Source organism: Drosophila sechellia, chromosome 3R, assembly GCF_004382195.2.
Source record: "Drosophila sechellia strain sech25 chromosome 3R, ASM438219v1, whole genome shotgun sequence".
NCBI lineage: Eukaryota > Metazoa > Arthropoda > Insecta > Diptera > Drosophilidae > Drosophila > Drosophila sechellia.
Window position 1 is genome coordinate 26022720 of NC_045952.1, and position 21840 is coordinate 26044559.

At 42.4% G+C, this 21840-nt stretch overlaps 5 protein-coding genes across 11 annotated transcripts; 4 read left to right on the forward strand and 1 right to left on the reverse strand.

Annotated features, from left to right (window-relative positions):
* Positions 1 to 420: 420 nt before the first annotated feature.
* LOC6617188 (putative gustatory receptor 98b) lies at positions 421 to 1852 on the forward strand. Its single transcript, XM_002041479.2, has 4 exons — positions 421 to 1330; positions 1396 to 1472; positions 1532 to 1699; positions 1757 to 1852. The coding sequence occupies exons 1-4, from the start codon at positions 457 to 459 to the stop codon at positions 1850 to 1852; spliced, it is 1215 nt and encodes a 404-aa protein (XP_002041515.2). The 5' UTR covers positions 421 to 456.
* Positions 1853 to 3718: 1866 nt separating this feature from the next.
* Positions 3719 to 7542, forward strand: LOC116801663 (putative gustatory receptor 98d). 5 transcript variants are annotated; one of them, XM_032722569.1, is made up of 6 exons: positions 3719 to 4029; positions 4084 to 4488; positions 6326 to 6986; positions 7047 to 7123; positions 7189 to 7356; positions 7417 to 7542. In XM_032722569.1, exons 2-6 carry the CDS (start codon positions 4471 to 4473, stop codon positions 7525 to 7527), a joined length of 1035 nt encoding a protein of 344 aa, XP_032578460.1. In that variant the 5' UTR covers positions 3719 to 4029; positions 4084 to 4470; the 3' UTR covers positions 7528 to 7542. The 5 variants fall into 5 exon arrangements, 4 of the variants coding, with proteins under 4 accessions (XP_032578460.1, XP_032578461.1, XP_032578462.1 ...); XM_032722570.1 differs by lacking the exon at positions 7417 to 7542 and having other exon boundaries at positions 7047 to 7145; positions 7206 to 7349; XM_032722571.1 differs by lacking the exon at positions 7417 to 7542 and having other exon boundaries at positions 7180 to 7258.
* Positions 7543 to 7665: 123 nt separating this feature from the next.
* On the forward strand, positions 7666 to 8993 carry LOC116801664 (putative gustatory receptor 98c). 2 transcript variants are annotated; one of them, XM_032722574.1, is made up of 3 exons: positions 7666 to 8590; positions 8650 to 8817; positions 8869 to 8993. In XM_032722574.1, exons 1-3 carry the CDS (start codon positions 7718 to 7720, stop codon positions 8968 to 8970), a joined length of 1143 nt encoding a protein of 380 aa, XP_032578465.1. In that variant the 5' UTR covers positions 7666 to 7717; the 3' UTR covers positions 8971 to 8993. The 2 variants fall into 2 exon arrangements, with proteins under 2 accessions (XP_032578465.1, XP_032578464.1); XM_032722573.1 differs by lacking the exon at positions 8869 to 8993 and having other exon boundaries at positions 7685 to 8567; positions 8632 to 8714.
* Positions 8994 to 9117: 124 nt separating this feature from the next.
* On the forward strand, positions 9118 to 10707 carry LOC6618687 (putative gustatory receptor 98d). The gene is made up of 4 exons (XM_032722575.1): positions 9118 to 10052; positions 10111 to 10187; positions 10244 to 10411; positions 10469 to 10707. Exons 1-4 carry the CDS (start codon positions 9179 to 9181, stop codon positions 10586 to 10588), a joined length of 1239 nt encoding a protein of 412 aa, XP_032578466.1. The 5' UTR covers positions 9118 to 9178; the 3' UTR covers positions 10589 to 10707.
* A 204-nt stretch (positions 10708 to 10911) lies between these two features.
* LOC6618685 (kinesin-like protein Klp98A) lies at positions 10912 to 21555 on the reverse strand. Of its 2 annotated transcripts, XM_002042907.2 has the most exons (12): positions 21509 to 21555; positions 18583 to 18806; positions 15960 to 16273; positions 15726 to 15895; positions 15087 to 15522; positions 14292 to 15023; positions 14058 to 14231; positions 13770 to 13892; positions 13549 to 13662; positions 12450 to 13494; positions 12216 to 12391; positions 10912 to 12155 (listed from the first exon to the last, which is right to left on the reverse strand). In XM_002042907.2, exons 1-12 carry the CDS (start codon positions 21553 to 21555, stop codon positions 11913 to 11915), a joined length of 3798 nt encoding a protein of 1265 aa, XP_002042943.1. In that variant the 3' UTR covers positions 10912 to 11912. The 2 variants fall into 2 exon arrangements, with proteins under 2 accessions (XP_002042943.1, XP_032576947.1); XM_032721056.1 differs by lacking the exon at positions 13770 to 13892 and having other exon boundaries at positions 11913 to 12155.
* Positions 21556 to 21840: the final 285 nt, after the last annotated feature.

A 21840-nucleotide genomic window follows, 5' to 3' on the forward strand; every position in this document is an offset into this window, starting at 1 on the left:
TGCGTGGTGCATGCTATATGGCAATTACCATCGTTATGACGTGGAAATTGGCCAGGCAACGAGAGATAGAAATCGTTCTGGCCAACTGGCAACCAAACGCCCCCCGGAAAGCAGCCCATCTTATCTACGTATGTACCTAATTAGTGAAATGTGCTTGCCTCGGTATATTGAATAATTAGGTAAGTGAGTAGTAGGCAGTGATGGGTAAGGTACACACACATTAAGTTGAACCCGTCTGGGAAACAAGGTATTTTGCGGGTGTTCATATTGGAAATTACAGTCATTTTCCCATTAGTTATGGCTGGACGAGATATTTTCGATAATTCATATTGCAAATTTTACAATTTCCCATTTTACACAATTTAACATGAAATTACAACTGGTACAGCACATCCATGACGGGTGGTGGCTTAACCGCCAGCATGGTCAGCAGTTGGTTTTCAGAACTCACCCAACATGGTGGCCCAGAAGAGCCGTCTGCTGGCCACCGCCTTTCCATATCTCGACATCTTTTCCGTGTTTGCTCTCACTCCACCGCCCCAAAGTTTTGGCCACACTCCACGTAGACGACTTAGATGGTACTTGATGACTGGCTATGTGTGCTATGCTGGCGTGATCCTTGCCACGGTATTCTTTGTGTCCTACTTTAACATTATAGCCATTGATGAGGAGGTCTTGGAGTACAATGTGGCTGACTTTACCAGAGTGATGGGTAATATTCAAAAGAGCCTGTATTCGGTTATGGCCATCGCCAACCAGCTCAATATGCTGTTCAATTATCGCCGACTTGGCGGAATCTACAAGGACATTGCCAATTTGGAGTTGGACATGGTCGAGGCATCGCAGTGCTTTGGTGGCCAAAGACAACGCTATAGTTTCCGCTCTCGCATGGGCCTCTGTGTGGGCGTGTGGATGATCCTGATGGTGGGTTCAATGCCCCGATTAACCATGACGGCCATGGGTCCTTTTGTCAGCACGCTATTGAAGATCTTCACCGAGTTCGTCATGATAATGCAGCAGCTCAAGAGTCTGGAGTATTGCGTCTTTGTACTCCTCATCCATGAGTTGGTCCTGCGGTTGCGCCACACACTTAGTCAGCTGCAGGAGGAGTTCCAGGACTGCGAGCAGCAGGACATGCTTCAAGCTCTATGTGTAGCCCTGAAACGCAATCAGTTGCTATTGGGAAGGATTTGGAGGCTGGAGGGCGATGTGGTCAGCTACTTCACCCCAACCATGGTGCTGTTGTTTCTTTTCAATGGTCTGACCATCCTTCACATGGTCAACTGGGTGTACATCAACAAGTTCCTCTACGATTCGTGTTGTCACTATGGTGGGTGGGAAAGTAGCTTCGTAACCTAGGAGAGCCCCAATCCCTATATAATGTATACTTTTCAGAACGGTTCTTAGTTTGCTCCACGCTGCTTGTAAACCTTCTACTGCCCTGCGTTCTAAGTCAGCGTTGCATAAATGCGGTAAGTTTGCTTTACTATAGAGTTAATAAATACATTTTCTTAAAATTAAATCTATATAGTCCAACTGCTTTCCACGAATCCTGCATAAGATACGCTGCACATCCGCGGATCCCAATTTTGCCGTGTTGACCAGAGGATTGCGGGAGTACTCGCTGCAAATGGAACACCTGAAGTTGCGTTTTACATGTGGCGGGTTGTTTGACATCAACTTGAAATACTTTGGCGGGGTAAAACCCAGTTTATTTATTAATTATAAAAACTTGCTGACTTGAACTTGTTTGCAGATGCTTGTCACAATTTTTGGATATATCATAATCCTCATACAATTTAAAGTGCAGGCGATTGCTGAGGATAGATACAAATCAAGTAGCAGCGTTTAACGACTTAAGACCCATTTGAAAAAGTAGTTATTTTTTCCTTTTAATCAAAAGAAAATAAAGGTGCATTTTAGCTTTTCACCAAGTTAAGTGTTTTGTACTTACAAATGCACTGTCTAAATATGTGTTTAGATGATGTAAAATGACAACGCCATGCGTTGCACCCTGAAGGCCTTCTGCGCCGCCATGTCTCTTGTCCGCCGCATGAACACGATGATCAAGCAGGGCGCCGCCCTGCCCTTCAACACCTCCTCCTGCTACGACAATGCTACCAAGAAGGTAGTCGACGGCTGCAACGCCTTCGTGCCCAACATCAATACCAGCATCTCCAGCATGACATAAGCGCTTCCAAAAAATGGTAATAAAACCATGAAATTATAAGCAAAGCAGATGCTGTTTTCCTGATTTGGGAGGTATTCGGATCGGGGTGTGGCAACCTTATCTTATAGCTTTCTAGCCTGTAGAGTGCCTCAGATCCCGAGATACGGATGGAAAGACAAACATGGCTTATTTTTAGCTGTTTCAAACTTTTAAACAAATGTGACACATACAAAGCTTTGGAAATCGATATGCTTATTATTACTTACTGACTTCTTTGACTTCATCCACCTTCAGCCTTCAGTTGAATACCCATAAAAAAGGATGTTATATTGTCCAAAATCTTAATTCTATTGCCAATAGATAGACTTTAAGGATATTCTGTACTCGATGATTCAGATCACAGGCGGCAGCAGTATCAATGGGGCTGGACACCAACAAAACCAAAAAGTAGAATCTGAAGTGCAAGGATTACAGATCACTGCAACCAACACCCATTTTGTCCAATTTAGAAGGTCACAACACGTGGTTAAATACGTTACTCGTAGAGTAAAAGGGTCTACTAGATTGGTTGAAAATGACGTAACTTAGTCTCCGACCATATAAAGTGTACAACACGTCGATACAATTCGACCAAAAATTTCTTAGCCACACCGAGTTAATTTTCGCCACGGCTAGAAATTTAAATAAGCTGAATATAAATATTTAATTTAATATGACGAACTTACCACACCGCCAACGGCAAAGGAAAACATGGGGGCGTACCCACCTAACAGAAGGATGTTTCCCAGGATGCGAATCCGCCGGCGTCGTTTTGATCAAATCTAACTTTATTCCATCTAGTTGGCGTGGGGTTTGCCGTACACGTATGCAGCTAGCAATTCGGTTATTCGAACCCCATTCGTAACTCGGTACTGTCGTAAGGCACATCAGATTATTTAAAATTCTTACAAATAAAAATAAAAAGAAAAATTACAGTTATTATACAACAAATAAATACCATATTAAACTCCCCTCTCTTTTTCTTTTCAAAATTTGATAAAATAATCTACAATATTCTATAGAAAAAAGGAAAATGCCTTCGATCAATCCATTTTTTGAATTTGTAGCTACATACCGTAGAGAACTTCGAGACCTAAAACAACAACGCGTTATCGCATCAAGAGCTGGGGTTGCATGGGGTTGCATTCATATTATGGAGATTATTAATTTGTATCATTTCAGGCTCGCGATGAACAAAATCGGCGTCGGAGAGTTGCTGGTAAAAAAAGCCAGGAAAAACCGATAATGGCAGTGATGCAACTCTCGGCTTTTCCTGGCTTTTTTTACCAGCAACTCTCCGACGCCGATTTTGTTCATCGCGAGCCTGAAATGATACAAATTAATAATCTCCATAATATGAATGCAACCCCATGCAACCCCAGCTCTTGATGCGATAACGCGTTGTTGTTTTAGGTCTCGAAGTTCTCTACGGTATGTAGCTACAAATTCAAAAAATGGATTGATCGAAGGCATTTTCCTTTTTTCTATAGAATATTGTAGATTATTTTATCAAATTTTGAAAAGAAAAAGAGAGGGGAGTTTAATATGGTATTTATTTGTTGTATAATAACTGTAATTTTTCTTTTTATTTTTATTTGTAAGAATTTTAAATAATCTGATGTGCCTTACGACAGTACCGAGTTACGAATGGGGTTCGAATAACCGAATTGCTAGCTGCATACGTGTACGGCAAACCCCACGCCAACTAGATGGAATAAAGTTAGATTTGATCAAAACGACGCCGGCGGATTCGCATCCTGGGAAACATCCTTCTGTTAGGTGGGTACGCCCCCATGTTTTCCTTTGCCGTTGGCGGTGTGGTAAGTTCGTCATATTAAATTAAATATTTATATTCAGCTTATTTAAATTTCTAGCCGTGGCGAAAATTAACTCGGTGTGGCTAAGAAATTTTTGGTCGAATTGTATCGACGTGTTGTACACTTTATATGGTCGGAGACTAAGTTACGTCATTTTCAACCAATCTAGTAGACCCTTTTACTCTACGAGTAACGTATTTAACCACGTGTTGTGACCTTCTAAATTGGACAAAATGGGTGTTGGTTGCAGTGATCTGTAATCCTTGCACTTCAGATTCTACTTTTTGGTTTTGTTGGTGTCCAGCCCCATTGATACTGCTGCCGCCTGTGATCTGAATCATCGAGTACAGAATATCCTTAAAGTCTATCTATTGGCAATAGAATTAAGATTTTGGACAATATAACATCCTTTTTTATGGGTATTCAACTGAAGGCTGAAGGTGGATGAAGTCAAAGAAGTCAGTAAGTAATAATAAGCATATCGATTTCCAAAGCTTTGTATGTGTCACATTTGTTTAAAAGTTTGAAACAGCTAAAAATAAGCCATGTTTGTCTTTCCATCCGTATCTCGGGATCTGAGGCACTCTACAGGCTAGAAAGCTATAAGATAAGGTTGCCACACCCCGATCCGAATACCTCCCAAATCAGGAAAACAGCATCTGCTTTGCTTATAATTTCATGGTTTTATTACCATTTTTTGGAAGCGCTTATGTCATGCTGGAGATGCTGGTATTGATGTTGGGCACGAAGGCGTTGCAGCCGTCGACTACCTTCTTGGTAGCATTGTCGTAGCAGGAGGAGGTGTTGAAGGGCAGGGCGGCGCCCTGCTTGATCATCGTGTTCATGCGGCGGACAAGAGACATGGTGGCGCAGAAGGCCTTCAGGGTGCAACGCATGGCGTTGTCATTTTACATCATCAACATTTGCAAAAAATGGCAAAAAATTAGAATTTGCAGTTTTGTACACATTTGTACACAGTTTGATTGGAAATTTAATGACGAGCTCAACGAGGTATTATTATTTATAGTTATGTCAAAAAAACTGATTACTTTAAGACCGAAATTCGGAAAATCGTTTATTGCCAAAAATGTGATATTTACAATAGGAATTTTCATCATAACTTCAATAAAAATTTTCATATAGATGTAAGAATAACTGTTTTGAGCAGCTAATTGCCAATGCTAACGATCCCTATAACTTTTTAAAGTTTTTAGAGAAATTAATTTTTCGGTCAATTTTCGAATTTTTTATAAGGGGTAACATCATCAAAATTTGCAAAAAAAAAGTCCAAAAAATAAAATTCCCATTTTTGAACACAGTTTGATTGGAAATTTAATTACGAGCTCAACGAGGCATGACATTCCATGTTTGGTCTATTATTTGAATGGTAATGGTTAAAAAACGATAATTAATTAGAAGAAAATCAGGGAACATCTCCGAATTTTTCTGCGTGTACTCTGTATGCGGTACGTTGATCTAGGCATTTGCTATAAATTTTATGTAACTAGTTGGCTGATGCGCCGCTGATGCTGCCGCTCCTGCTCCTGCATCTTCAGCTGCTTAGTTGCGTTTAGGAAATTCGCAGCTCGCTGCATCTGATTACTCGGTTGAGATGGGGGAAAACGCACAAAATTTGTCCGCTCCGCCTCGGGTCCGCCTACGATTTTGACTGTCCGCCGGACGGTTTGTTTGGTTTGCTCGCCACAAGTGGCCTCTAGTCCCGCTCTTCCTCGTCGTCGTCCTTATCCTCATCCTCATCTTTTATGCCTTCGTTGTACTCCGTACTTTATAGGACTCTAGTCAACTTTGTCATGGTTAAACACTGTTCACACTATAAACTTGTGCGTACACTCCGGCAATAGGCCGCTGCAATCGTACTTATCTGTAGTTGCCACTTATGCTGTCCCGTGACATGTTTATTGCAGCCAATAAATAGAACATATTTATAGTTTGCCTACTTATCATGTCTAAACACATATTTAGACAGCACACTGATCATCTCTACAACCAAATAAAAGTTAGTAATTGCAGTCAGGAGCAAAAACGCAAATGTAGATTGCCAGTTCCATTCGACACGTCGCAGGACATGGAAGTCAATCGAAGTCGTTTGCTGGCCACGGCTCGTCCTTATCTTCAGGTTTTAGCCCTACTCGGAGTCACACCTCCACCAGTTTTTTTTAGCAGGACACTGCAAAGGCGACGTAGGGGCCTCTTTATTGCAATCTACGGATGTTTCCTAGTTTCTATCTCCCTGGTGGTCATCTATGAGTGCTATGCTAATATTGTGGCCCTACAACAGGAGGTCTATCAGTTTCATGCGGAGGACTTTAGCAGAGTGATGGGATGGACCCAAAAGTTTCTAGTGGTAGCCATGGCTACTTGCAATCACCTGAACATTCTGCTCAACTTTCGCCGACTTGGACGCATCTACGAGGGTATTGCGAGTCTGGAACTGGATGTTGATTATGCTGCGAAGGATTTCAGAGCACGAAGATATTGGTGGAGCTTTCGATTCCGACTGGCCCTATACATTGGAGGGTGGATGGTCCTGATCATAAGCCTTGTTCCACGCCTCACCGTTCGGCGATTGGCGTTTTTTCTGCACTGGGCAAATAAACTGGTCACCGAGATCATCCTGATTATGTTGCAACTCAAATGCACCGAGTATTGCGTGTTCGTTCTCCTGATCTATGAGCTGGTTCTCCGGTTGCGTCACAACCTTCAGCAAATCCATGAAGAACTGCAGGAGTGCAGCTGCGGGAACAGGATGCAGGAGCTCTGCGTGGCTCTGAAAAGCAATCAGCTACTGGTGGGTCGGATTTGGGAGTTGGTGGGTGAGATTGGCCACTATTTCGTTCTTTCCATATCGCTGCTATTCTTCTTCAATTGTCTGACCATCATGCACGTGGTCAACTGGGCGCTCATAAAATCTTTCAATCCGAACGATTGCTGTCAGTATTGTAAGTATTGTAATAATAACTATTATGAACTATTCATTAACTTTAATGTACTTCTTTTAGCACGGCTTGGTTTTACTCTTCTACTATCGAGTACAATATTCCTGGCCTGTTTTTATAGTGAATTCTGCATTCGAGCGGTATGTTTTACTACTGAACTAGGTAATATATGAAATGTAGTTTTTAAATAACAAAGATATTCTAGTATAATGGCATCCCAAGAATTCTCCACCAAATCAATTGCCTGCCTGCAGCCGAGGACTTTCAAATGCTAAAAATGGGTCTAAGGGAATACTCCCTACAAATGCAACATTTGAGACTTTCTTTCAGATGCGGTGGATTCTTCAACATAAATCTGAAGTACTTTGGAGGGGTATTATATTATTCAATCATATTGATCGTATCATTATTTAACAAAAAAACTACTTCACAGGTGGTGGTCACCATATTTGGCTACTTAATCATACTCGTGCAGTTCAAAATTCAAGTTTTTTCCGAAACAAAATACTTTGAAAGTAATAACATAACCGAAATGACATATTAAACGTTCAATCCAATTACAAACAATTGCAACAAATCATTATGTAAATTCCTGGGTCTACAAAGTTAACCCTATATATTATTAAATGTTTAATAGAAATGCTAGCTGATTATCGTGTCCAACTAATTAACAGAAGTGTTTACCCAGGAATGACAGGACCATTAGGCCAGTGACTTTTTACAACTCGCTGGAGATGGAAGCCAAACGGAGTCGCCTGCTGACCACAGCTCGTCCTTATCTTCAAGTCCTATCCATATTTTGTCTAATACCTCCTGCCGAATTCTTTAGCAGGACTCTTCGGAAGCGACGCAGGATCTGTTGGATTGCAGGATACAGCCTGTATTTAGTTGCAAGTGTTCTAATGGTATTCTATGAATGCCATGCGAATATTGTGTCCCTGCAGCTGGAAATTCATAAATTTCACGTGGAGGATTTCAGCAAAGTTATAGTAGCTATAGCAACTTGCAATCAACTGAATATACTACTAAACTATGGGCGTCTTGGATTAATCTACAATGAAATTGCGAATCTGGATCTAGAAATAGGTAAGGCCTCGAAGGATTTCTGTGGCAAGAGGCATTGGTGGAGCTTCCGACTCCGACTGGCGATTTCCATTGGTCTGTGGATGGTGTTCATCATAGGTGTTATACCACGTTTAACTCTTGGACGCACTGGACCCTTCTTTCACTGGCTGAATCAAGTATTCACACAGATCATTCTTATAATGCTTCAACTCAAAGGCCCCGAGTATTGTCTATTCGTTCTACTGGTTTATGAACTGATTCTAAGGACGCGCCATGTTCTGGAGCAGCTAAAGGCTGATCTCGAGGACTTCGACTGTGGAGCCAGGATTCAGGAGCTGTGTGTGACTTTGAAGCAGAACCAATTGCTCATTGGACGTATCTGGAGATTGGTGGGTGAGATTGGAGCATATTTCAGATGGTCCATGACGCTACTGTTTCTATACAATGGACTGACCATTCTGCACGTTGTCAACTGGGCTATCATTAGATCCATCAATCCAAACGATTGCTGTCAACTCAGTGAGTTATACTGCGTAAAAACTGTAATTAAGTCGTACCAAAATAAAATAGTCTTGTGCTTTAGATCCATGAACATTTTCAGTATAACAGCATATCACACATCCTTCATCAAATTGGATGTTTGCCTACAGCTGAAGAATTCCAAATGCTCAAAATGGGTCTCAAGGAATATATCCTGCAAATGCAGCACTTGAAGCTCCTGTTCACTTGTGGTGGCTTATTCGACATCAATCTCAAGTTATTTGGAGGGGTATAATGTGCCATATATAAACTTACCTTACACTTTCCGGCTCATTTTCAGATGCTGGTTACTCTATGTGGTTATGTAATTATTATAGTTCAATTCAAAATTCAGGATTTTGCTCAGATCAGCTACAGACAAAATACTAGCAATACGTTCTAATATTGATTATTATATTTGTTTATTAAGGGCTATCCTATGATAACATGTTTAAATGGTATGAAGGAACATCAAACACTAATTATTTCACCAGCAACAATTTGATCAAAAACTTTGATCATCTTATCAACTTAATTAAAATAAAAGTGCACAGCTATTTAGCCACTTAGACTTATTAGTTTTACCAGTGTCTTTTAACTTCTCGCTGGAAATGGAAGCCAATCGTAGTCGTCTGCTGGCCGCAGCTCGTCCTTATCTTCAGATTTATTCCATCTTTGGACTCACGCCACCAACTCAATTTTTTACCAGGACCTTACATAAGCGACGTAGAGGGATTTTAATATTGGGCTACGCCTGCTTTTTAATTATTATTTCCCTGATGGTCATCTATGAGTGCTACGCGAACATTGTGGCTCTGCAAAAGGATATACATCAGTTTCACGCCGAGGACTTTAGCAATGTCATGGGAAATACGCAGAAGGTTCTGGTGGTGGTCATGTTCGTTTGGAATAAACTGAACATCCTGCTGAACTTTCGGCGTCTTGCTAGGATTTATGATGATATTGCGGATCTGGAAATAGAGTTGAATAAAGCCTCTAGTGGTTTTGTTGGCCAACGGCACTGGTGGAGCCTCCGTTTCCGGTTGGCCCTTTCTGTGGGCTTGTGGATAGTGTTGCTGGTGGGTCTAACGCCACGATTCACCCTTGTGGCCCTCGGACCCTTCCTCCACTGGACAAATAAAGTGCTCACCGAAATCATTCTGATAATGCTGCAACTTAAGTGTACAGAGTATTTTGTGTTTGTGCTCCTGATCTATGAGCTGATCCTCCGAGGGCGCCACATCCTCCAGCAGATCGGTGTCGAGCTCGAGGGTAACCAGTCAAGGGACAGTGTTCAGCAGCTGTGTGTGGCCTTGAAGCGCAATCAGTTGCTGGCAGGACGCATTTGGGGCTTGGTAAATGAGGTCAGCTTGTATTTTACTCTATCCTTGACGCTTTTGTTTCTCTACAATGAACTGAGCATTCTGCACATTGTCAACTGGGCTCTCATCAAATCCGTCAATCCAAACGAATGCTGTCAATATAGTAAGTTGGATTTCAGGTTCAAAAGAAATGTAACCTATATAGAGTTATTCCATAATAGTGCGCATTGGTACTTGCCTCTTGCTGTCAATCAATATTTTTCTATCCTGTTTATACAGCGAGTTTTGCATTCAAGCAGTAAGTATTTACATATATATCTTTAAAATGTATTTTAATAATTTTATTTTTATAAGTATAATAGCATTCCACGAGTTCTTCACCAAATGAATTGCCTTCCTGCAGCCGAAGATTATCCAATATTGAAAATGGGCCTGAGGGAATACTCCATGCAAATGAAACATTTAAAGCTTATTTTTACATGCGGCGGCCTTTTTGACATCAATCTTAAGTTCTTTGGAGGGGTAAAACTTAAATTTTATATTAAAAAGCTAGCTTGTGGACATTTTCCTTTCTTCTAGATGGTAGTCACCTTATTCGGTTACGTCATTATACTCGTGCAATTTAAAATTCAATTTTTTGCTCAATCAAATTTTATGCAAAATATTAACAGCACCGAAATGAAAGCTTATACCGCGTAAATTAATCGAACTAATTTAAATACATTATACATTTCTTCTACACATTGCAACAGCGACACCTGGCGACGAAAAAACCTATAATATTTAAATGAAATTTCAAACAATAATCATTATCAATAATTGAAAATAATAATAAATATGTTTTGACACCATAAAGAAATGTCTTTTACAATATGATGTACAGTGTCCAAAAATTAGCAAATGTAATGTAGAGGTAATGTAGAAATACACCATGTATATGTACATATGATACAGTGGTGGGCTTTACATTAGTACACGTCTAATTAATTCATTCATTATAATAAAAAACAACAACAATTATGTTTATTGTATATATTTACGTATTTATTTTTTTAAGACAGCAGCCACTCTGATGTCAACGTGGAATTGGCCTGTCCCAGAGGGACTTCCATTTGAGTGGGCGAAATCATCAGGTTTTACTACATCTAGGCTATTATTGTTTCACTTATTGCCATCGATCGGCTGATCGATCAATTTCACCATTCAATATCAACTAACGCATATTGCTATAAGTAAACTTAGTCTATGCTTTTTACATTGAACATTTCATGTTGTTACATCTTCGGGAATTGTACTCATAATTAGTGTAGTTTAATTGCGACGCATCGACTTAGATCTAGAACTTAGTAGGTAGTGAACCTAATAATAACCTACTGCTAAACATCTGCCCACCTAGACCCTTCAGTGATCGATTTGTACAAGTAGCTTACGCCTAAGATATATTAGACTATGGAGTTGTCAGTTGGATTACTATTACTCGCTCGTGAAATGTTCAGTTACGCTCATTTGCTTGGATTCTGATTCTGATCTATAACTTCAGTTGGCAATCACAGACTAAATAACTGGAATAACTTTTTGGAAGTCGTACACCTATGCGTATAATTAACTAGTAAATGGAAATAATTAACTAATTAAAACTGGCCGCAAACACCAACAAACCATCTAAACAAACCTCCAACGCGATATCGATACTAATAGATAGAATATATATTTGCACTTGGTGTAGTACAAATCAGAGATTGCAACGTCGCCCCTGGCAGTTACATTTACAGTGATTTCAATATAAAGCTCCGATTCAGTAGATAACAATGGGTATAAAAAATGTCGCACATATGTTCGAGTGTTAGAAAGGACACTGGTGGTCTTACATAGCTACGGGGCTTACAACTAATTTAATCTACACAGTAGTTTCGGCTAGCTAATCAAAACAGGTCCATGTTGTCGTTCATATAGCTTAACAGGTAGTACAAGTAAATTAAAAGACACACTGTAGGCAGGAGATAATTCAGCAGTAGGTTAACTATTATCCCGTCCCGTGCTTTCCGTTCTCGAACAGGCCTTTCTTGAAAAAAGACGACAGCTGGACGAGGGAGGCGCGTGTGAGGCCCGTTCCGCCGGGTCCCTCGTAGATTGGGCACTGCGGAATCTTCGAGCACACGACGAATAGGCGTCGTAGATAGAGCTCTAGAAGGCGGCGACGATGCTTTGCCACCGGCTCGCTGTTCGAGGCGAAGAGCTCTCTCCGCGGAAAGGGTAGTGCAGATATCTGTTCGGAAATTGATTCATATATTAAGGGGTTAAAACTTCTTAATTGGCACACTTTTACCTTGGCACCGTAGCAGTGTTTCATGCACAGGTGCAGTTCCCTGAAGCGACTGTATCGACGCAGAATGTTTAACTTGCCATCGGGTAGAGCGATGCGAACCTCGTATTCGTAGTGCGTTTGCTTGCCGGCGCCCCGCATCACAAAACTCGGGATGGTAATGAAGTGTTCGCCTTCAGCTAAGAAAATATGTTGGTATAAACTGAAATCATATATTATATTAAACAAAATACTTACGAAACTCGCGCATAGATGGGCACGATCTTGTCATGCTGGGTGAATATATCTGCGATGTGGACTCCTCCATGCTGGTGGGACTCATGACACTCGAACGCATAATAGAGCTGGCCAGTTCATATTGCCGTTCCATGCCGGAACGCTCGTCAGCACAACACTGGGCATGCGCCTCCAGATCCTGCACCGATTGCAGCATCTCTTGCTCCATTTGTATGTAGCGTCGCTGCAGATCCTGCAGATCTGCAATGTGCTCATCCAACTGTGCCTTGTTCAAATCCGTTTCTAGGTTCTTCATGATCAATGCCTTCTGGGCAGCAATCTTGCGTCGCAGCGAATGCAGTGGACAATATGGACGAGCAATATCTGAGTGCCGTCCCAGCTCGCAGGACGAGCAGGAACCGGTGTCTTCGTCGCTGGTGCGTACTCCTTGCTTGTAGTTGTTGAGGTGGCCATTCTGCAGGATGGCCTGATTACGACTGTCCAGGCAAACACCGCTGTCACTCATGACAGCCTGCGAACTGGGTGTGCAGCTGGGCGCGGATCCCGAACCACCAATGCCTACACTCCCACTACCACTGCCACTGCTGGGACCAGCGGTACAGGTTCGCGAAGTCTCCTCGCTGCTGCCGGATAGGTCATCTTTCCGCGTGTCCTCGGCCTCATCCTCCGCATCGCAGGAACAATTGCTGAGCGGCGACTGTTGGCCTTCCGTTATTGTGGGCGATGAAACGAGTGATAAGTTGGACTGAGCGGTATGGAAGGTATCACAGGTTTCATACGTATCCGACTTGGACACATCGTCAGCCTCGGTAGTGCTGGTCGAGGTGGACATCGACTTGTTGCCCAACTGCAGTTTCATATTCTGCTTCTTAGCGCGCATCGCCTGAGATTCGGCCTCGCTTTCGGCGCGTTCCAGACGCAGGCGCTCCAGCTGGGCCTGGATCTCCAGCATGGTCTCATCGACCTTAGCTATTTTTGTAGTGCTGGCATTGAGTATTCTTTCCTTTTCAGCTATTTGCTCGTCCAGTTTCCGGATTTCCTCATTCTTAAATCGATAGAATATAATTATATATTCTCTATAATATATAAATATACTTACATTTCTTCGCACAGTGTCCTTTATAAACTGCGCTGCAAACAAATCCAGGGAATCAGATACCTGCAAGAGCAGTTCATCATTCAGAGGAGTGCCCTCTTCGATCTTGATTCCCATCTGCAAATACACAAGTATTATTGTTAATCAAAGTAAAAGATATTTATCTATTTCCACTAAAAGTGTAATCTAATCCAGGCAAAGAAATTCTAAACAAACAAACAAACCTCGTCCAGTTTGCCACAATCTTGCAGTTCCTGCAATTCTTTCGCTACATACTCAGAGAAATCTCGTTTCTTAGAGTCGAGCTGCGTCTGAAACGCTGAAATTTGTCTACACACAATGTCGATCTAAAACGAAAATGGAACGAACAGAAAATCGTAAGGAACATAAAGCCAAAACAAGAAAAAGAATAAATATGAACAGGCAATAAACAAGCACAATAATCAATCCATCCATTTCCGGAACAATTAATGATGACATGCAAACAAACGGATGGGATCAGAATGACGTACCTGAACCTTCTCGTTGTTCTTTTCCCACAGCAGCATGTCCTTGCGGGCGATCAGCTCCTGTTCACGACAATTCAGCAACTGCAAGGTGTCCATCTCCTCCTGTTCGAGGCGAATGAGTTCATCGGTCAGCTTGCGAACTTTGGTCTTGTATTGGTCGTGCATCTGGACGCGTTCCTAAAATATAACTCATATATTTAATATAAAGTTTATACATTTACTACAACATTCACTTACCACATTGAGCTGCTTAAGTGCATTCTCAATGGTATCAAGGATCTTTCTATTCTCGTCCTGCAATTCCGGATCGTCGCGCGACATTGGACGCTGGGGATAATACTGTCGCTCTGGACGCTTGTAGGGCGATGCTCCATCCTCATCCGAGTATATGCTGCAAGTGAGCAAATTCTCCTTGGACGAGGTGATCAGGGAAAGCCGAGACATGTCCAGCTGCGATCGACTCAAATCCTTTCTTAGTTTTGCAGCTTCGGCGGGATTGTTAAAACGGAAGATGTTCGTACGGCCCAGCAATATGATATCGCCCTGCGAGATTTGCTTGGGTTCGTCAATAAGATGGGCGTTCACCCAACACTGGGCCAATGGCCAGGGATGCAGGGTGACCACACCACCCTTTAGGAAAATACTGCAGTGTTGCGCCCGAATGCCATCGCCGGCCAACTCGATGTCCTGGGCTACGTCTGCATCCTCACTGCCAATTCTCGTCTCACCCTCCTTCAGACTGTACAGGGTCACTCCGGTGGTCACGTCGTTGTGGATGCCAATCAGATGCGGCATCTCTGAGTCCAGTACCACGCCCACACCCGACTTGCGCAGACCCAGACTCTTTTGCTCCTGCAAAATGGACTGGGCCACCTTCCATTTCTCCGTCCATTCCTCGGTGAGAACTTTTTCTTGCGCCTCCTTCTTTTGCAGATCGGCCAATACTTTAAGCGATGGCTGCAGGGAGTGCTGAAAGCATAAAATTCAAAATGTAATGGCAGGCTGCAATGATGTCGTGTAGTTGCTTCTTACAATATCGCCCGCCAGCATGGACTTGAGCTTGTTGATCTCCTCCCTGAGCTCACGGATCAGCTTGACATTGGTGTCCTCGTTCACCGTCGGCTTGTTGATGATGTTCTTCGCCCGATTCGCGTACCGCAGCGTACTTAGTGTTTCACTGTAGTTGCAATCGGCCGGCGAAAGAGCGGCAATCATAATGGTCTTACTATTGCCACCCAAACTGTCCTTGAGCAGCCACGTGAGTATGGAGTCGCGATAGGGAATGTAGAGCACCCGCTTACTCGCCCCATTCGGTGTGGTGGCTAGTGCGGAGCTGCTGCTGTTGTGACCGCCACCCGTTTGCTCCGCCAAAGCCGAGATCACGCTACCCAGAGTCACGAGCGATTTGTTAATGTGAGCGCCCTCCTTCAGCCGCTGACCCGTTGCCCCCGTTGCATTGGCACGCTCACTGAAAGAAAGCATAAGTTGGGGGATTATATTAAATATAAATCACTGTACTGCTCTGAATAAGTTTACATATCTGTATTTTAATAACAAGCTAACCAGTTATGGTTTTCAGAATTGCTTTCCTATATTTGAAAGAGTTTTTTCCTAGTGTGATTACTTTCTAGAGCAGTGCTTCATGCTCCGCTTGCGCCTACGCTTACGCACCTGCCTGCCAAATCGACCAAATGGATCTTCGAGACTGTCTCGCTTGGCATGTCATTCATGAAGACCGCCTGCACAAATGTGATCGTGAAGATGGCGTGACTGCGGCTGCTCGTATCGTTCATGTTGGTGCTGGCCGTGGTGCGTTGCGCATTTCCCCTTGCGATGCATTCCTGTGAATCAGTTTTGGTAATGAGTAATGAGTTCTCGGAGCACACAGAACACCCATCAACTTACCTGAATCTCATCGAAATCGGAGACAGCATGCTGTGACAGGTTTTCCACATAAGGACCCAGGCTGCGATGCTCGCGCACCCTAAGCCCATGCCCAGTGCTCTGCGCTGCCAGCAGATCCTTGACCCGCTCATTGTAGATCTCCAGATAGCTGGCATGCGTCCTGTAGCCGGTGCCCGACTCCTGGCCCACACGCATGCGGGCAAACAGCTCCTCGCAGATGCGCGGTATCAGGCCGGGATTGTTTGGCGTGCCCATCATGGTGAAGGTCTTGCCGGAGCCAGTCTGTCCGTAGGCAAAAACACAAGCATTGTATCCTGAAAAAAAAAAATGCAAATTTAGAATAATTAGTTGAGGGAACGAATGAAAGGAAGGTGTTGCAGCTTATTAATAGCAATTTGACCCTGGATCATTACGTTTCTTGTGCTAAAGAACTATGAAAAGCGAATGTTACCCGGTTGCTACTCGAGCGCATCGTGCTACACAAAGTTAATTGCCAGTCACGAAGGGTATGCTGCAATTGCTGAACCGCCCAGAAGTGAGGCAAGTCTTTCGTGACTGAGTAATGGGAATGCAGCGTCACCGGTGACACATAATAACATTTAGAGTGGAAACAAAAACAATCAAAGTTGAGCCATACATATAATATATTCGCCGAATATAGCAATTTCGGTTTGGTAAGCAGGGCAAACAACTTCTGCACCCTAAGTTAAATTACGAGTTAGTTGTTCTTTGGTAAATATTGATATTTTCCATTCATTGACTGATTTTATAGCTGCACTTAAACTCTTATCGGTCTCAAGTGCCATTCAATGGCCAAGAATCGAATTATTTGCACAAAATCCCATACAGAAATGTTTCCATACAAGTGATGACTCAAGCGATGACCTATCTAAAACTTTGACTAGCGCCAACTAATTGCGACATCATCGTTGGCGCCTAGCCAACAGCAATTATAGCCATCGGATCCAGTGCATCCAGCTCGAATTACACCAAGTGGGTATGGAGATGGGCATGGGTATGAGGCTGGAGATTGGAGGATGGGCGGCTCAAGCTTTTCAGCAGCTTTCAATCTCGATGGTCGACAGGTGTGAGATAAGATTTGCTTTAGCATTAGACGTCACTCGAGACCGCACAGGTGGTGCAACAACAATTACCAAGACAATGCTCAGAGCTAGAGAAAAATTATCCGTCGTTTAGTAAGTAAGTAAGTTTAGTAAGCTACACAGCAAGAAAATATAGAAGACTATGAAAAGATAAGATAAGTTGCACAAGTTTTAAGCGAAGGTTTTGTATTTCACATGATCAAGTACATCAATCTAATTATCAAATATCAAGCTGTTTTCTCTTCTGAATGAAGTCAGGAATATATTTTAGAAACATTGAAATTTCTCTCTCTGCACTTGCACATTTCCGTGGAGTTTCCAACTCAAATCGCCAGTCAGTTGGACGCCACTGCAGTCTGTTTATGGCCGTTGAAGTGACTTGGCTTTATCTGCATAGCGAATGCATGTTGGCTGTTTGTCATTCCCACTGCCACTTTGCCACTCTTGGCTGCTCGTAATTTGATATTGAAAGCGTGCCAAAGCCACGCCGAGCAAAAGCAGCAGAAACAGCTGTTCCATTTCGCTTGGCATCTTGAGTTGTGGGCGAAAGTTTTGTTTGGCTTACTTTCTTGGCCAACTCCTGCAATCGAATCAAGCCCACTTCGCAGCTACGCGAAGCATTACGTACTCTAGATCTTTGAAATGGCAAGTGAGAAGCCTCGAAATGTATTAACTAAACATTAACTAAATAAAATACAAATCGTGAGCAACAATTAAGCTTTAATTATACCCCTTGAATTGCTGCAATCAATTATATATTATATACAGTAATTGCGCAATAACTATTTATGCTATCTTGCCAGAAGGTTAACTTAATACTTAATCGCAAAATGGCCAACGAAATACAAGTTTTTGGCAGTTGTAAAATTTCACCGTGCTTCTCGAAAATCTGGAATCCTCTGGAGCGGCGGTCATCCATCCGGTAGCAGGAAATTCGCATGATTATTCCTAACTGCACCTACTTGCATACAAACTTTAATTCATTTGCAATTAGTCGCCAGCAGAGCGTTTCAGCCTGCAGTTTTTTGGTATACACTCGTGCTCTTTATTTTATATTTTTAGAGCCGCAATGTTGTTTACAAAGCAGAAAATTTGGGAAAAAAAGGCGAGGGAACACCCAATATCAAAGCCAATAAGCAGACGCACAGGGAAAATGTAAACAAAACCGTGAGTGCAGGAAAACAGAATGAAGGAAACTCGCTCTCGCTAATGGAAAATGTGCACAGAAAATAAATATATACCTTTGTACAACACTGAAAATTTAATCGATATATGGGTTATATCCAAAGCTATAGTAAGATGGTTGTAGTTGTCTTTTAACTCTGTATTTTTCTAATTTCAGATGTGATTCTCACGCCATTTCTTCAGTCCCAACTATGGGAACTTAAAAATTAGTATTACTCGTTGTTTTTCGCAGTGCATAGTGTTGGAAATGGACTAAAAGCCAAAGCGTAGACCTATACTCGCTCAATTAGCCGGTTGCGTAATCGAATGGTGTGACCCCTGGGACCTTGGCTCACCTTCGTAGGCGCAATCGACGACATCGTTGCCCAGATCGCTGTACACCTGCTCCTGGGTGGCGAAGTGCGGATCCTCCTCATCGAATGACCAGTAGGAGTAGTCGAAGGTGAAGTCGTGATGATTGTCCCGCCCGGCATCGCGAATGGACTGCAGACGTGGCTTCAGCAGGCGGGTCTTCTTGTTCTCCATCTCCATGATGAGCTGCGCATCCATGTCGATCTCGCTGCCATGGGAAGTAAAGATGACAGTTTTATTTATTAGTTGTCGTACATAATGGATTTCTGGCCGACAGACGTCGTGGCAGTCTATTGTGTTAAGCTAAAGCTACATACAATGGATAAGCATTTGCATACACCTCCGGACAACCCGCCCCCTTTTGGAGCCCTTCGTGTTGGATTATAAATAGACCGAGCCGCTGGCTCATAAATATTCCTATTAACGATTTTTGCATGACCCCAAACAAATGGCGAAAATTCAGGGGGCGTTTCTCGGTTGAAGCGAATGCAAATGGAAATGGAAATAGACGGGAAATGGGGAAATGAACTGGCCCATGCAATCCAATTGACATGTTAGCCCTGTGATCAGACGACGCTCCACAGCTAGCTGGCTACAAATTATAAAAGAAAATCCGGTTTGTAGCGAATACAGAAATGAAGAAGAAACAACCAACGACTTGATTGCAACATCAAAAGGAAAAGCGGCGCAAATAAAAAAAAAAACAGAGAGAGATGAAAAACTCGCGTCTGGGCATAGATAGAACATTCGTTTAAAGATGGAACCGAACCGGTTGACTGGAGTTCATAGGGGCACCCACACATCGAAATAGACTACAGCTGGAAAAATAACGCAACGAAGGCGCCTCTAAGCAAACACAAGATGCCCGATAGCAGGCAATTCAAGGAAAAACATGGATTTAGCATCTTACTAGATCCAAATAGACTTCTATCATAACTCTAGAAGATCACATGATTCATTTACTGACTGTATTCGGCACTTTTACAAATCAGTTATGGGAAGTTCGTGAGATTTGGGGGAACCATTAGTTATTAGTGTAGCTTGTCGTAATTTTGTGTATTCATTTATTTCCCCAATTGTTCTCTGTACCTTTGAGAGCGGTTCCCATGATTGTGCTGTTTAACTTTTACTCAAATGTTCTGTGTTTTTTGAAAAGAGTGAAAAGAGTGTTTGTTCTGCGACTGCAAAGCTATATGAATCCCATCTAGTGCCTTGTCCCATTTCGAGCGACAATTTTGGGTCATTCCCCCCATCTTCATCATGGGCTGCCACGATTACGCCGCTCCACTTTGCCATGCTGCTGCACTACTCAAGTCGACGCAGTGCTCATTGCGTTTGAGTGGCTTTAATTCGTTAATCTTTGGCCCGATGCGAGAGCATCATCCAGCTGGAGATTACGGTAAGCGAGAAAACTCCGGCAAGCGGCGGGAAATTCTTTGCGGCATCTGATTCATTTCCCAATTAAACATTTATGCGGGACGCCAGCGAATTTCGCCGCTGTGACTCATGAGCGATGGGATGTGGAACTTGCTCGGCCAGTTTCGTGCCAAAATCAAAAATGTTTATTTGGCTTGCTTTTTTCGGGTGCAGTGCCTATGAAGCACACTTATATACGTAATTATAGTAGATTTCTGCTTTTGTTTTCGCATGGGGGCTACTGCGAGCAGTCAGTCTTGCATGTCCACTGAGGAGCCGTGGAAATATGTGCTAAAAATGTCCGTCCGGAGGCCAAAGAAACTATGCAAAAATATTTACAGTGAATGCTGCCAAAGGAGAACGCTTTTCAAATCTAAAGAAGTACATATGTACATATGCACCATGCTAATTATGATTTTTATTCAAAGTGTTCAATGACTACTAATCCAACTTGTATCCGTTTGCCTTATCGAGTGCTCCCTGTCGTAGTGAGTAGCTGCTTTGCATAAGTTTGAGCCAAAACGATGATGTCACAACGCGGCAGGGAGTTAGCTCCACTTTTTGCCATTATAATTACAGCATTTGCCGCTGATGATGTTGTTTTATTTCATGCACAATTAACACACGGCAGCCGTAAACTCGCAGCGCACAAAGCTCGTTTTGTATGGGTTAATGTGATTTTTATATCGAACGCCAGAGATGAATGACATCATTACGGAATGTATCTTTCTTAGCGCACACATGTATCTTTCTTTGTGAGGCACTTCTGCCAACTTCTCGGTGCATATGTCTTTCTTTCGAACGCTTTTTCGATTCGGTTTTATTCGCAAGTAACTGTGCCAAAAGCAATGACCGCTGCGCCAGATAGCCAAGATAAAGACACAAAAAAAAGTAAATAAAAAAAAAAAAACAAGCAGCAACAAAAATTGTTAACGATCGTAGACGAGGCTGGTCAAAATAAAAAGGTTTAATGCGGTTTTAGGTAGGCAGTCTAGTACTCTTTTTACATTTCAAGTGGTTTTTTGTAACGAAATTTGTTTTTAGACACTTTTGTGCTTTTTGAGTGAAATGCTTATTATTAAGGGGCGTTTTATGGTTAAAACGCGATAGAAAGCTCAGCAAACAAACATTCTCCCATAATGATAATGATAAGTGAGGTCATAATAATAAGGCAAACCTATTTTTGGTTTTAAAGTCATTTCTTTTCTTGCCCCATTTCTTAGTCATATGCATATTAGATATTTTAAAAAATATAAATCAAAGCTGCTTTATGAGTAATAAAAGAGATTATTAGAACATATTCCACAGCCAACTCAATATTTTAGTTTTTAATTATGAATTAAAATGGTAATTTTTATTTTTTAAATATTTAGTGTGCTTTTTGCTTTGTCCGTCAGTTTGACTAGCCAATTTCTGTGTGGATTCTATTTGCAGTGTTGCTATTTCCTTGACCATGGCTGTGTCTATAAATAGGCGTAGGATATCTGGGCTTACCGGGAGTTGAAGGGTCGAACCCTCACGGCGACCTTGAGTGACGACATTTCGATGGTGGCGATGGGGGTGGCTACGCGGGATTCTTGTACTCCTTTATTTGTTTATTTGGGTGGTGGGTGGTGCGGATTTGGGGGGCGTTTTCAGCACGTACAGGAAACCAAAAGCAAAGAGATGGGAACCAAAAAATAGGAAAAAACTTGCAGCAGCAGGTATTGTGCTTGTTGTTGTTCTCGCCTGACCACTTGCCACGTAATTTGATTTTTTTGGGAGGGATTGTCAGGGGGGAGGGGTGGTTAAAGAATTGGGGGGGACAGCAGTGGAAACACAATTCA

Excerpts from the sequence above, each read along its gene's own strand:
- LOC6617188 (XM_002041479.2), top strand. The coding sequence starts at position 457 with ATGGTGGCCCAGAAGAGCCGTCTGCTGGCCACCGCCTTTCCATATCTC. Across the intron at positions 1,331-1,395 it reads CGATTCGTGTTGTCACTATG|AACGGTTCTTAGTTTGCTCC; the intron begins GTGGGTGGGAAA and ends TATACTTTTCAG. Across the intron at positions 1,473-1,531 it reads GTCAGCGTTGCATAAATGCG|TCCAACTGCTTTCCACGAAT; the intron begins GTAAGTTTGCTT and ends AAATCTATATAG.
- LOC116801663 (XM_032722568.1), top strand. The coding sequence starts at position 6,113 with ATGGAAGTCAATCGAAGTCGTTTGCTGGCCACGGCTCGTCCTTATCTT. Across the intron at positions 6,987-7,046 it reads GAACGATTGCTGTCAGTATT|CACGGCTTGGTTTTACTCTT; the intron begins GTAAGTATTGTA and ends TACTTCTTTTAG. Across the intron at positions 7,124-7,188 it reads GTGAATTCTGCATTCGAGCG|TATAATGGCATCCCAAGAAT; the intron begins GTATGTTTTACT and ends AAGATATTCTAG.
- LOC116801664 (XM_032722574.1), top strand. The coding sequence starts at position 7,718 with ATGGAAGCCAAACGGAGTCGCCTGCTGACCACAGCTCGTCCTTATCTT. Across the intron at positions 8,591-8,649 it reads AGTTATACTGCGTAAAAACT|TATAACAGCATATCACACAT; the intron begins GTAATTAAGTCG and ends GAACATTTTCAG. Across the intron at positions 8,818-8,868 it reads ATCTCAAGTTATTTGGAGGG|ATGCTGGTTACTCTATGTGG; the intron begins GTATAATGTGCC and ends GCTCATTTTCAG.
- LOC6618687 (XM_032722575.1), top strand. The coding sequence starts at position 9,179 with ATGGAAGCCAATCGTAGTCGTCTGCTGGCCGCAGCTCGTCCTTATCTT. Across the intron at positions 10,053-10,110 it reads AAACGAATGCTGTCAATATA|TGCGCATTGGTACTTGCCTC; the intron begins GTAAGTTGGATT and ends ATTCCATAATAG. Across the intron at positions 10,412-10,468 it reads ATCTTAAGTTCTTTGGAGGG|ATGGTAGTCACCTTATTCGG; the intron begins GTAAAACTTAAA and ends CCTTTCTTCTAG.
- LOC6618685 (XM_002042907.2), bottom strand. The coding sequence starts at position 21,555 with ATGTCGTCACTCAAGGTCGCCGTGAGGGTTCGACCCTTCAACTCCCG. Across the intron at positions 15,024-15,086 it reads CCATGCTGGCGGGCGATATT|CACTCCCTGCAGCCATCGCT; the intron begins GTAAGAAGCAAC and ends TTATGCTTTCAG. Across the intron at positions 12,392-12,449 it reads CCCATCTATGCGCGAGTTTC|CTGAAGGCGAACACTTCATT; the intron begins GTAAGTATTTTG and ends ATATTTTCTTAG.